Source organism: Lagopus leucura, unplaced genomic scaffold (genome assembly GCF_019238085.1).
Source record: "Lagopus leucura isolate 7727_CA_CO unplaced genomic scaffold, USGS_WTPT01 Super-Scaffold_739, whole genome shotgun sequence".
In the NCBI taxonomy this organism is placed as follows: Eukaryota; Metazoa; Chordata; class Aves; order Galliformes; family Phasianidae; genus Lagopus; species Lagopus leucura.
This window is the reverse complement of record NW_024962255.1, coordinates 17,917,353-17,929,790: the sequence shown is the minus strand read 5'-3', so window position 1 is coordinate 17,929,790 and position 12,438 is coordinate 17,917,353. Positions and strand designations below refer to the sequence as shown.

Here is a 12,438-nt window from a genome sequence, read left to right as displayed (position 1 = left end):
TGTCTAATTAACTTGAGATAACATATATACCCTAATGTTCATTAACAATGAATGTTAATGATGACTGCTAGAAATTCTAACAGCTTCAGAAACAAGCTTGAAATAGGAAGGTAAAACTTTATAACCTAGGAAGTAAAAAAGATATTTGTCTAATGTAAATAATGTCTATTCTACTGTGCATGTGGTTTTATCTCCTAATTTTAAAGGTCTTTAACAATGGCAATACTGGGTTAAGCACTCTGCTTACATAAAGCTGGAGACAGGGACAGACTCTGAACTTGGGATACTTGGATATCACTGTCACTAGCATTTAGTTTCCAATTGTAAAGAAGAAAGTGGAGAAGCCTCAGCAGCTACTCAGGAAGGAAAACTGGCAACTTCTTTTCATCAGTAGTTTGCCTTAACCCATTAACTGGTTATGCAGATAGATGTAACATACACATTTTGTGCAGGTGCATAACCTCCAGCCCATGATTAAGGTGTTCCTTAAAGGATAGAATATCATTTGTTCTGCAGGAATGGTCCAACAGCTGTGCATAAAATCTGGGAGCAACAGAAACCTCAGCACCTTTCAGTGCTGCAGAGAGCCTGCTATAGTCTCTATTCTCAGACAGGTTAAAGGATGGTGACTGTTTTTATCCACTTATGCAGCACCAATCGGCCTGACCACCAACGCAATTACCATACAAAATAACTATTTATGAGATTTTAAAAGTTTCATGCTCACTCCTTAGCATAATACAAATGTGATGTAACAAATCCATTACTCATACATCTGTGGAAAAAAAAAAAGCCACAGAACACAGGCCAACTCATACAGCCCAAGGTAGGAACACACATCAGACAATTTCACCAAAAAAAAATTGGGGCTAGCAGCAAGTTCATGTTAGCTTACTCCACAGTAATGACTTGAGATACTTTTACCTGTCAATAGAGCTAACAGCTGACTGCAGAGACCACAAATTTCAGCAACTGTCTCTACAATGTACTTGGTCAAAGACAGAGCTTTAAAACAGCTGTCTTCTGTGCAGTGCATTTGCTTTGTGTTAAGTGGGAACATAAGACACTGCATTCTATGGAAAGCAAACAAGCATTGAAACACTTCATTTCATGAATTGCTGACAATTACATGTTTAGCTGACAGAAATTCAAAAGTACAAAAATTACAGTTGCTGGGATACAAGTCAAGCCAATATGATTAAGTACATAGATAAGTGAGGCCACGTTCCAGTACTAAAGGGGTTGCAATACTTCAGGGGCAGGCTTTAGTGAGACCAAATATTAAGTACAGACACTACATAGTCCCAGCCGTATCAGTGAGACTATTTGTGCCTTCATTTTAAGGGCCATCACCCAGCCTGTGAGTTACATAAACGTAAGCTTAAGTAACACTGTTTTGAAGGCCTAAGAGTCATTAATCAGTGGGGACTTCGGAGTTGCCAGAGATTTGGGGCTCCTACCAAAGGTGAGCTTAGAGAAGTTCTATCAGATTTCTCTCCAACACAGGCAGGAGAATAGCTCACCTGCAAACTGAGAAAAAGCAATAGACTTGAATGTTACCTGAGAACATCCTTTGTGTTAAAGTATCCTTGCAGCAGGTGGGATAGGATAGTGCAGACCACAGTGATCCTGGAGTTGCTGATTTCAGGATCACTGAAGAGGAAAATGAGCTTGGGTACCATTTGCACCTGGTGGGCAACTTCAGCATTCTGACATCCACCTCTGCATAAAAGCACATGAACTATTAAAAGCTTTTACTGGAAAGAACAAAAATTGCTGGGTTTCAGCAAATCAGGTTGCATTGATATTTTGCACCTTTGGCTTCTAATGCTGCCTTGGCAACCAACCAAACATTGTCAGGCAAATTGAATATTTTCGACATAGCGTCAACAATGGAGATCTTAAGACGTCTATGTGTGTTTTCCACCTTTTGTATCTGCCCTCTCCCCAGGAAACTGCTGCATTTCAGTGAGTTCAAAGAAAATACTATTGACTTGTCAAGCAGTGAGTTGGTGGTAATAAATGCTGTTCTTGTAAAACTCAGCAAGGGACATCAAATAGCTCTGCAGAAATCTTTCTGGTGCCAAATGAAGAAACCTAGCATCCTGCTGTACTCAGCCCTTCTGTATTGCTGCATCTCTTCAGATACGTTTAACTCTAGTGAACTGGTTAAGAAAGTATACTTTAAAAAAAGAAAAAAAGAAGAAAAAGAAATCATCATAGTTGCTTTAAACACATGACTTCTACCCCTACCCTTTTATTTTTTTAAAAATAAATTCCACACTCCTTCAAAGATTCAGATGCCTCTCCCTAACATGCATTTTAACTTTCATTGTGCACTCGTAGTTCCATATAAAGAAGGTCACCAGCGAGCTTTTCCTAGTCTGGTCTTGCTGTCATCTGTCTGATCAAATCACCAATTCCACCCCTGAAGTTTCAGATGAGTGCAGATGAATCATTCACACAGAATCCAATCATTCCAACTAAGATAGGGCCCACATCAATCTCTCAGTCTCAGCCACATGCAGCTGATTTAAATACTAGCTGTGTACCTGGAGCACTGCAAGATCTCCACAAGATGTGCAAAAAGAGTAAGGTCAAGATTTTCTGGTGCTTTCATCCAAAGCTGAAAGATAAAGGAAAGCAGAGATTTTACTACTGTGATGAACTGACAGTACAGTAACCTGTGGCAGAGGAAGAGCAGTAAGTGGCTCAGAGAGGATAACCTCAAACTGCTAATCTCTGAATGACAGTGTGCAGAATTTGTTATCATGCATGTGTACAAAGATTAAACAGTAAACTTAAAGTTTAAAGTAAACAGTAAAACAAACAAACAAAAAAATAATATTCTCAGCACTGTATGAATGGTTTCTGCAGTATGGGAAGGAGAAACACAGTAACAGGCATATTTGTGCAGGCAAAGAAAGAAGTGAAAAGGATGCCTAAGAAGTACATCCACTCACAGGGAACACAATTTATAGGAGGAGCATGAAAATCACAGTACTCCTCTGTGGAATAAAGAGCTAAAACAAAGCCATATCTAGAATTAAAAAATAAGCTGTCAAATACCACAAATGAAGGAATATTTTATTTCTAACACAGTAACTTCCAGACATTCTGTGCCATATAGATATTGCTTGGAGAAAGAGATCAAGAAGGTGGAAAGGAACAGTGTCTATTTCCCTGCAGGGATGTAACAAGGAGAAGCACAAAGCCTCAGACTTGCTTCTCACCAAGGCAAGCTATTTCCATACAGGCACTAGAAAACCCAACCCAGTGCCAAAGAAATCCTGCTTCTGAGACATGAGGAACAGGCCCTCAGGCTCTACAGAAACACTCCAGGAACTGCACCAGGGCATGACATGGAGCCACAGTGTCAGAGCAGCAGCTGTTCCAGGAGCCAGAACCTCATAAGGTGAGCCATGGTGTTAAATACCAGCACACACCACTACATCCCAGAAATCAGATTCAGAAGGTGCTATGAGCAAACTAAATTCTATACTATAAGGGCATCTTTTTTAAGTCAAACCCACAGTTTTACCTCAAAGTTGCAGAGAATATACTGGAATGCATTATAATTCTTGATAACTGAAGACCCAAAACCAAGTTCAGCTGTGCCCACTAGGGAGAACATTAACTGTAAAATCCTGTTGTTTAACAGCTGTGTTTTCCTCTTTAACAGGTATGTCAGCAACTGGAAAAAAAACAACACGTTAAATATTTGCTGAACACACAAATTGTAACCCTATTTTTAAATCCAAGTCAAATACACCATTTGCCTGGCTGCAGCAGTCATACATGTGTTCATACAACATAAAATGGTGCATAAGCATCATGAAGTAAAAATTTGAGCTCAAATTGAGACAAACTCAAGTGATAAGTGAAAAGTTAAATTTTTGAAGGTGTTTGAAAATTGTGCCATTGAGCAGGCACACCATGTATACCATATTATGTTGAATGCAGTTTGTGAAATGCAACATACAAATTGTAAATAGCCATTTACAGTAAGTCATTCCAAATAATCACAGTAGATTTTCTACTCTGTTCTTTAAGATGCAAAGTGTGCTAGTTAAAAAAATTATACTGATCTCTTCAAATGAAAGACATCTTTGTGAATCTTTTCCAGTGCTTCAACTGAAGCAATTTTTAATTATTCAAACAATTCCTGGTACAGTGAGAAAAATGTTCAGCAAATCACTACAGTTTAAATAACTTGGGAGGAATAGACTTCCTTTGAAAATACATATCAACACATGCTTATCACTCACCTACTTAAAATTAAAAAAAGGTTCAGACATCTAAAGAGCAAAATCGTTCCATTGCCACATTAGAATACTTTTTAGCACAGAGTAGAAAGGAACAGCTTGTGCACAATCTACTAATCACGTACAAAAAAGTATTGAGCAAGAAGTACCTAAGTATGATAAATATATTCATAGGAATGAGGATCAATTCATGAAAAATTGACAAACTGGGAACATGGAAACTTTATAATCAATCATTCATGAAGCCCTAACATTAACAGTGTTTTGCTTGAAACCATCTCTGCACAATATGAGTCTGCTTAGCCTACAAAGCATAAATAAAGTAAGCAATATTGAACTGAAACTCCACACTCCAGTCTTAAAACACCCAATATTACATACATAGTGTTCTAAACTTGCCCTTTCTCTCTGAAACAACCAAACTCTCGAGTCCAAACAGCTTTCAGTTTTGAAAGATCAATTTACAACAGGCTTACATTCAAAATGCAGACAGCACTTATTTCTTTCAGCACAATTCTTCATACATAGTAAAGACTGAAGCAGAGGAATTCCCTATCAACCCTATGCTATACAGTCTCTGAAAATGAATCTGAGGCTGGATGAACCACAGCCAAAATGTAGATCTGTTAGAGAACTGGTCTTTGTGGGAGGAGTGAAGCACATTGGTAAGGGGTGGATAACTCAGACATCTGCCACACTGACTTCACTAACTATACACAATATTCTTAATATAAAGAAATGACACCTTTCATTATTAGACCGTGTCTGACCAAGATGCATCACCTGCACAAGTGGATATAAAGTTATATATGTCCCCAGAAATCGTAATTCCATAAAACAAGGAATTCTGAAGAGAACTGTAAGCACAGGATTTTCATATTCCCCCCTCCAAGATCCCAGAGCTTATACAGCTCCAATCTTTAGGGCTGGTAGCCAATATATTCATTGCCATTGACACGTTTTAGAATAAGGCCTTCTAAAGGAAAGACAATATCCAGGATGACAAAAGAGCACCCACCTGGTATCCCCCAATGTGTCTCATCAATTTTTCACTCATTGGGCTACTGTTTAGGATGGAGTTCAGAACTTTGACAGCTGCATACATGGTGTGGTCATCAGATGCCATAGCAATGAGACCCAGGAGAATGGAAGGACCTCCAATGAAGTTCAGGCTAGTAGCTGCTGGAGAGGACTTGAATACTCTTACCCCTAGAAATTGTAGTGTTACTCTGTCAGGAAGTCAGACAGACTATATCTATTATCAGACAGTGACAGACCCAACTCTTAAACAAAACCATACAACACAAAACTCAGAAACATGAAAGCATTGTGCATTTACCATATTGGCCCACAGCAACTGATCCAATTGTCCGCAAGGAGCCTGAGAGGTGTCCAGCTATATTCTTGGCCAATAATATTGGAGTCGAAGCATCCCGAGAACTAATCCCAATCTGAAACAGGTAAGAGACATCATTGGAAAAACTTGGAGTTATTGGGAGACAAAAAGAAACAGGATCTAATATTTCAGGTTTTTTACTTTTAGAATACAAAGAACGCTCTGTATATAAAAACTGATTTTTTTTTTCCTCTAAGTTGATCATTAGGACAAACATCCACCCACCAAAAACACTGCACAACTCTTTCTTTGACATGTCAAGTAGGCCCGGCACTGTCATGACTGCAATAATAGCATATGAAAAATCATTGAAAAGGCTTTGAGTAAATGAATTATCCTTAGACCTTAAAATTATGGCATCTGATGCTGTTTCAAGAAAGGCTTTCAATATTGTGTTCACACTGTTCCATCTATTTCTCTCTATAGATGAAAACTAAAGCAATTAATAAAGTAAAGGAATGCGTAAAAGAGTTGAAATGATTCACTAAAGATATGGAATGAAGAAAAGTCACAAATGTTGCTTGGGCAAACCAAACAAAAATGAAAAAAAATATTTGAAAGAAATGAGGAATAAGGAGAACAAGAGACCTCTTTAGCAACCAGACGGCCATCCACTTCATTGTAGGAGCTCTTTATATCTTGAATGGTACTGAAAGATGAGCACACAGCATTGATTCCAAAAGAAATCTTCTCTTCTGCCACCAGCTGTGCAGGATTCTGTTCACTATATTGGTTCTCACCTAAAATGAGAAACTGTAAGCCTCCGAAACAATTTTTCAACTTCAGCAAGTTAGAAGAGAGGAAGTTGAAAAATAATCGGAGGAAAACAGAGTTCAGACAGGAACCTAATTTTGACTTAACTAGAGTTAGAAAAATCCCTGAATCTTCAACCCAGTGCATGGCAGCTTGCCAACACAAGCACCAGAAGATAAGCTTAGTTTGTCTCCTCGTTTCTTCTTTGTCAATCATCCATATGCTACATCCTATCCCAGAACCCATGAAACTCAGAAGTCCAGAAAATAATTTCTTGTCCAGTCAGTATAAACAGTCAAGACAGAAAACATTTCAGATTCCTTCCACATTTCTGTGGGCTTTCTCAGATAGGTGCAGGGATTCATGTGCCAGAAAGTAAAGGACAAGGGCAAAAGTTCAGAGCTTCCAACTTACGACATATAGGAAGCTACCAAAACATACCAAATTCAGAAGTTTAACAATTGTATGAAGTTATATGCTTTTCTTTAAAGGAGTTTTTATTCCTACTTACACATGGAAAAATAATATGTAATCTCTTTTAAAAAATCTTGACCATTTCATAAAGTGGAAAAATGTTGATTTATGAAACTGTTTAATAATGCTCAAGACAGTTCCTAAAAGCAAATAGAATTATAGCACAGTATTTGGGGTTTTCATGCTGAAACTTAAGTCAAAGTTCCTATTTGAAAATTTTCTCTTTATATTTTGATGGAATAGGAATACGTAAGATACTTCCCAAAGCGGGGCAGAGAGAAGGATCGTTTCACAATGATCTGATTATGTCATGATTTTTCTGCAAAAGGACATCAAAGTCCTCAACCTGGAGTCAAATGTCTGCAATACACATTTAGTTCTGAAGTCATCTGGGAAGACCCGCATGCAGAAGAGAACAAGCATCACAGACTTGCAAACTCAGTACTTCAAAAAAAAAAAAAAAAAAACCCAAATCCACCTGACTCTTATTAGTATTTTTTTTTTTTTTTTTTAAATTTTAGGGATGTATTTTTCATCTAATTTATCTTTCAACCCCACACATCCTCCTGTACCCTGACTTAGAGATTTCACCACCCCTCCCCCACCCCCCCCCACACAATATTCTGAAGGAAGACTTTCAGCCAGTCTCCTCACTCTGTTTTAGCACATCATTAGGTGGGGCTATTCTGTTCTTTTCTAACAGGAAATGATCATCCTATTTCACCGCTGATTTATAATACAGAGAGGAATGCATTACTTGTTGAACAAACAGTAATCAATAACTGAAATGTTTTATCTGCTTGCTTAAAAATTGAAGCTAATAATATGCTTTAGTTAAAAAGCCTCTTCATTAAATGGAATGTAACTTATTCCTCTACCCCTCCTCTTTACCCTACTTTGCAGACATTTGCAATGACAGATGTTTCTTTCACTGCCATATTTTTCTGTAGTACCATAAATGCAGAAAATCTCTGTTACAAAGCTCCATCCTTAACATTTGTGCAACAGAAACTGCAATCTTACATCTGAAGGAAATATTATCCCTCTTTAAAAAAAATCAGGGTAAAATTGATTCCTCCTCTTCCTTTTTTTTTTTTTTTCCTCCTGTTTTGCAGTATGTTAAAAGATCCTCATTGCATCTTACTGCAATTTTGTACAACTTCCATCAGCATGGAATTCCAGGCTTCTACAGAGAACTTTATGCACAGCTATCATTCTAATGGCAGTTAAAAAAAAAAAAAAAAAGAACTTTGCCCTGAAAAACAAATAGCGTCAGAGAAGAATTATCACATACCTTGAAGCTGTACTGCTTGGAAGTTGCTATAATACTGTGGACCAAGCTTATTAATCACCTCCATGGTTTCCACAGAAATGGCTTCTTCAAACAAGTATGTGGGGCCAAGGCGCCAAATCAAGGAGGACTTCTGTTTCCAAACTCGAGGAGTAGCTATGTACCCATAGACATCAATAAAAGACGACGGATCCATGGAAATACAATTACCTGGTAACATCTGGAAATACCGCATCTGCAATAGAGGAAGAATTTACTGAGGGGACTCAGCACACTCATTGTCCCTTGAGGTCCTGGTCTTGTTCCAAAAGGCACAACCTGTCTCCTCTTTCCTCAGTGAAGTCTCACAACTGTATAAGATGATTATCATCAACTACTGCTTACAATTTGGACTTTCATAAGTAACACAATCATAAGCATCATGAGAAGTTCAAAGCTATTTGTTTGTTTAGGGAACACACTCAAAATCAAGTGTTGACAAACAAAATTTTCTGTTTTTAACTTCGTAACTCAGACTGACTTTCAGCACAGGAAGCCAAATTGTGCCTTGTATTAGCCACTCAGAGAGCAAACAGCTTTTGAAGAGAACAAAGTGCCCAAGTGCATTAGTTAGCGTCAGTGAAAGCTAAGTAGACCAGTTATTTTTGGTAACAAAATAAAGATCCCGCTTCCTCAACTGAGACAATTCTAGAAAGGACTAGCTAGAATGTTTTTTGTACTGTACAGTACTTCAGTGCTTCACTCAGCCTCCAGCAACCTGCTGTTAGTGAGACTGCTAGAACTGACCAGTCTCTTACCGCTGAGATACATAACACAGTGCTGGTCAGTCACAAGAGACAGGACTCAGTGCTTAAATGAATGACCATTAGTCCTGGTGCACCATCTTACCCCTCTCCCCCCCACCACAACCCAAAAGCAGTTTTTGACATTAACAACTACTGCACAATTATCATTTATTACACAGTCTTCTTTTCACTGTAAGTCAGTGTTTGCATCATGTCTGAGATCCTAGCATAGGGACCATCTTTTATTTGCTAAATGCTTGTTTTATTTATTATGAGCTGTTTCACTGTATGTTAAACATATTTTCTATGAATTGTTTAATCAATTGCAATGCTGAGGCCTAGTTTTATTGATAAATTTCAGCCTCATTTGAAGGAAGGCAAATTAAATTTTCATTCTTGAAATTGATATAGGTCCCAAAAGACATCTAGAAGACAGATCATTTTTCTCAAGTATGTGAAGGAGAATATTTGGAATTAAGCAGGTTGCTTTTACAAAGGAAGTAGAAAGCACACAAGTGAGCTCTGCATATATTAAGACTGATTTGAAGCATGGGAACTGATTGGAGGAGACCAAGGTTGCAAGTTCCAATTAATAAAAGGAATCAAAAAACATCACAAACCAAAACACACCACACCAATTAGAGCTGCAATAGAAATAGGCTGCATTTTCAACGCTCATGCATTCAATATCTATAAATCAAATCACTGTAATTATGTGAGATTAACTTCAAACCCAGGAGCATTATGATAATAGAAACTAAGAGCTCTTCTCATTTGTCCTGTTGCTTTCTTGTGATATCTCACACAAACTATGAACTCTAACTCACCATTTTTCTATGTGAAAACCACTATGCAGAGAACAGACTGCAAGGAAAGTACACCTGCTTTTCATGAACACAACTCAGGGCTACCTGTAAACCAAGCTGAGTATAACAACTCAATATTGCCAAGTTATCTGCTTACTAGGGGGAGGGGAAACAAAAAACATAACGTAGTTCAAAGCATCAGTGTAAGCTGATAAACATCTGGGCAGCAGCACAGATATTTCCTACTTCATACGGATCTCTCTTTCCATTCAGATGCAGTGTGTATAAGCATATCTTATGTAAGCAAATATGGTTACACTGAGCAGATGTGGTATATGCAAAATGATACAAAAACAAAACGCTATAAAAGGCTAAGCTGTAAGGTATAAGTTCTGTGCAGTTCTCACCTTTGCAGAGCCAAGCGTCTGACCATTTATAAATGCAGACACAATGCAGTTCTTCTTTGCTTCCTTAGCAACTGTCACTGTGAGATGATGCCACTGGCCAGTGACCAGCAGCTTGCCACAGTCAAACTGAACTTGCTCTGGAAATGGGGAGATATTTTGGACCTCTCCCTCAGGTTCCATGATATCTAACAACAAAAACAGCAGACAGTCAACAGGAAGTCTCTCTCACCTCCCCCTGTTCCTCTGCAACACAACTATCAAATGTGACAGAAATAAGAAGTCTGTGAATAGAGAATGAGCTGATGCTGTCCCACTGAATGTCTAAAACTTACCCTAAAGGGGGACCTGAGACTTACACAACTTCCAAGACTCCTCCAGGAGTCTGCTTGAATGCTGTAAAACTAGAGAGAACTAGAACAAATTCAAAATACTAGCTAGAATGAGAACCCTTTAGGCTACCCAATGACACAGATAACAGAAAGAAATTCCTAGCACATTCAATAGGTAAAACTCTGTAAATTAATTTGTAGTTCTTATGAAAAAAGGCAAGCTGGGATTTTTTACTTCACTCACAGAAAGCAAATTACTCACAACTGCCATGAAATTCCCACCTACTATTCTCATTCCATTTCCATCCTTCTCTAGAAAGTTCAATCAAATCCACATTTGAAGTACTTACTGTACTCAATGAGGACAAAGGGACAAATGCTAATAAGGAAAGATGATGAATAGGCTGGCATGAGAGAAAACATGCAAAGTGAGGAAAAAAATAAGCTGTTTGATTAGGAAGCTAGACTGCTCCAAAACTCCTCAGTCCTACTCTCCAAACCTATAAGCTGTCACACTAGGACAGAAACCAGCTGGTTCCTCACATTCAATCTCCACAGCTTTGCATAGTAATATAGCTCATTTTCAAAAGTTTCCCTAGAGTATCCATTAGTTTCATCACTTATTGCAGTCCACAAGATAATTCTCAATGCTTAAAGCAAACTTAAATATGATGAAGAAGAAAACTGAAGAGACAAAGTGTCATTAACACACCACTGCAGGACAATACTGCAGCTTGACTGAGAAAAGCCTCACCAAGTGGCTGGAATTCTACTTCTTCTGTGGAAACGACCAAGGAACAGTCCTGAGGGGAGAAGCTTACTGAAAAGCAAACAAATTCTTGCTCTGTTCTTGACATGTGCCTCACAATAGTCAGGAAACGGAGTGGGTGACTGTTGTGCACCACGCCAAATTTGCTAACCAGAAACCAACAAGAGAGAGTCAGACCACTTGATGGAGGGAACATCCTGCTGCCTGTAGATAGGAAACAAAAGGTAGTTAGAAAGGTGGTTTCTCTCTATGCAGACACTAGCAGACTTTTTGGTGTTTGATTTGTAACACAACATTAGAATTTGAGATTTAATTTCCCATCTGTTTTACTAGATTTTACTACCTATCTTCAATATCAGAGACTGCATACACAAATGCACAAGTGTGTATAATTGAAGTAAAACTGACTGCTGAGATATTATTACTGATCTGCGTGTCGCAGACTTCATCATTTGGGTAGCACCAAGCCATAAACAACTTTAAACAAACTCCATAACAATCAGGAAGCAAAAGGTACAGGAGGAATAACCACTTCCCACTAAACGGAATAGAGGATTTTCAGGTATAGGAAAATCTCATTGAACATTAACTGACAATTTCTACTCTCCTTGGAACTTTAAAATCTGGTATTTGTTACTTGTTTACATAATAGCTACATTTAAATTTACACCGCTGAAGTTAACGTCAACAGGTAACACTGTTAAGCTGCATGTAAAGTCTAATGTTGGAGAGCCAAGCTCTAAAGCTGCTCAAAGATGTACTGAGGCATTCATGCAAGTGTATTAAAGCACACAGTTTATTTGCTACCTTTAATGTGCCAGAAAAATCAGTGTTTTCAGAAATCTGTAGGTGAGGTAGAAAGTACTTACACATGCCAATTCCACCTGAAACAGATTGCTCAGCACTTGGGCCCAATACAGTGGCTAAAGTAGGGAGGTATAAGCACCTACAAAAGCAAGCAAATACTCATTCATCAGAGAAGTGGAAAGTCATCCCTAAAGGGCAGTGTCTTACTACTGCAGAGTCAAGATAGCAAGGCAGACTCCATCCTGTCAGCAATAAGTTGATATACTTTCTCTAGGCCAAATACACTGGCAAATTCCCTGCAAGGAAGGCAGCTAAAGGGCATAAAGGAATAACTAAGATGAGAGATCTGACTAGTA

The 12,438-nt window shown here is 38.3% G+C and overlaps 1 protein-coding gene across 2 annotated transcripts in view; it reads right to left on the bottom strand.

Annotated features, from left to right (window-relative positions):
• WDFY4 (WDFY family member 4) overlaps window positions 1-12,438 on the bottom strand; it is a 129,970-nt gene that overhangs the window by 77,170 nt on the left and 40,362 nt on the right. For both annotated transcript variants that reach the window (XM_042863041.1, XM_042863040.1), the window contains exons 18-27: window positions 12,145-12,221; window positions 11,261-11,479; window positions 10,178-10,362; window positions 8,183-8,414; window positions 6,250-6,401; window positions 5,605-5,716; window positions 5,284-5,474; window positions 3,542-3,694; window positions 2,553-2,626; window positions 1,561-1,722 (exon numbers count right to left, since the gene is read on the bottom strand). In XM_042863041.1, coding sequence (XP_042718975.1) covers window positions 1,561-1,722; window positions 2,553-2,626; window positions 3,542-3,694; window positions 5,284-5,474; window positions 5,605-5,716; window positions 6,250-6,401; window positions 8,183-8,414; window positions 10,178-10,362; window positions 11,261-11,479; window positions 12,145-12,221 — 1,557 coding nt within the window. The remainder of the gene's footprint in view (window positions 1-1,560; window positions 1,723-2,552; window positions 2,627-3,541; window positions 3,695-5,283; window positions 5,475-5,604; window positions 5,717-6,249; window positions 6,402-8,182; window positions 8,415-10,177; window positions 10,363-11,260; window positions 11,480-12,144; window positions 12,222-12,438) is intronic.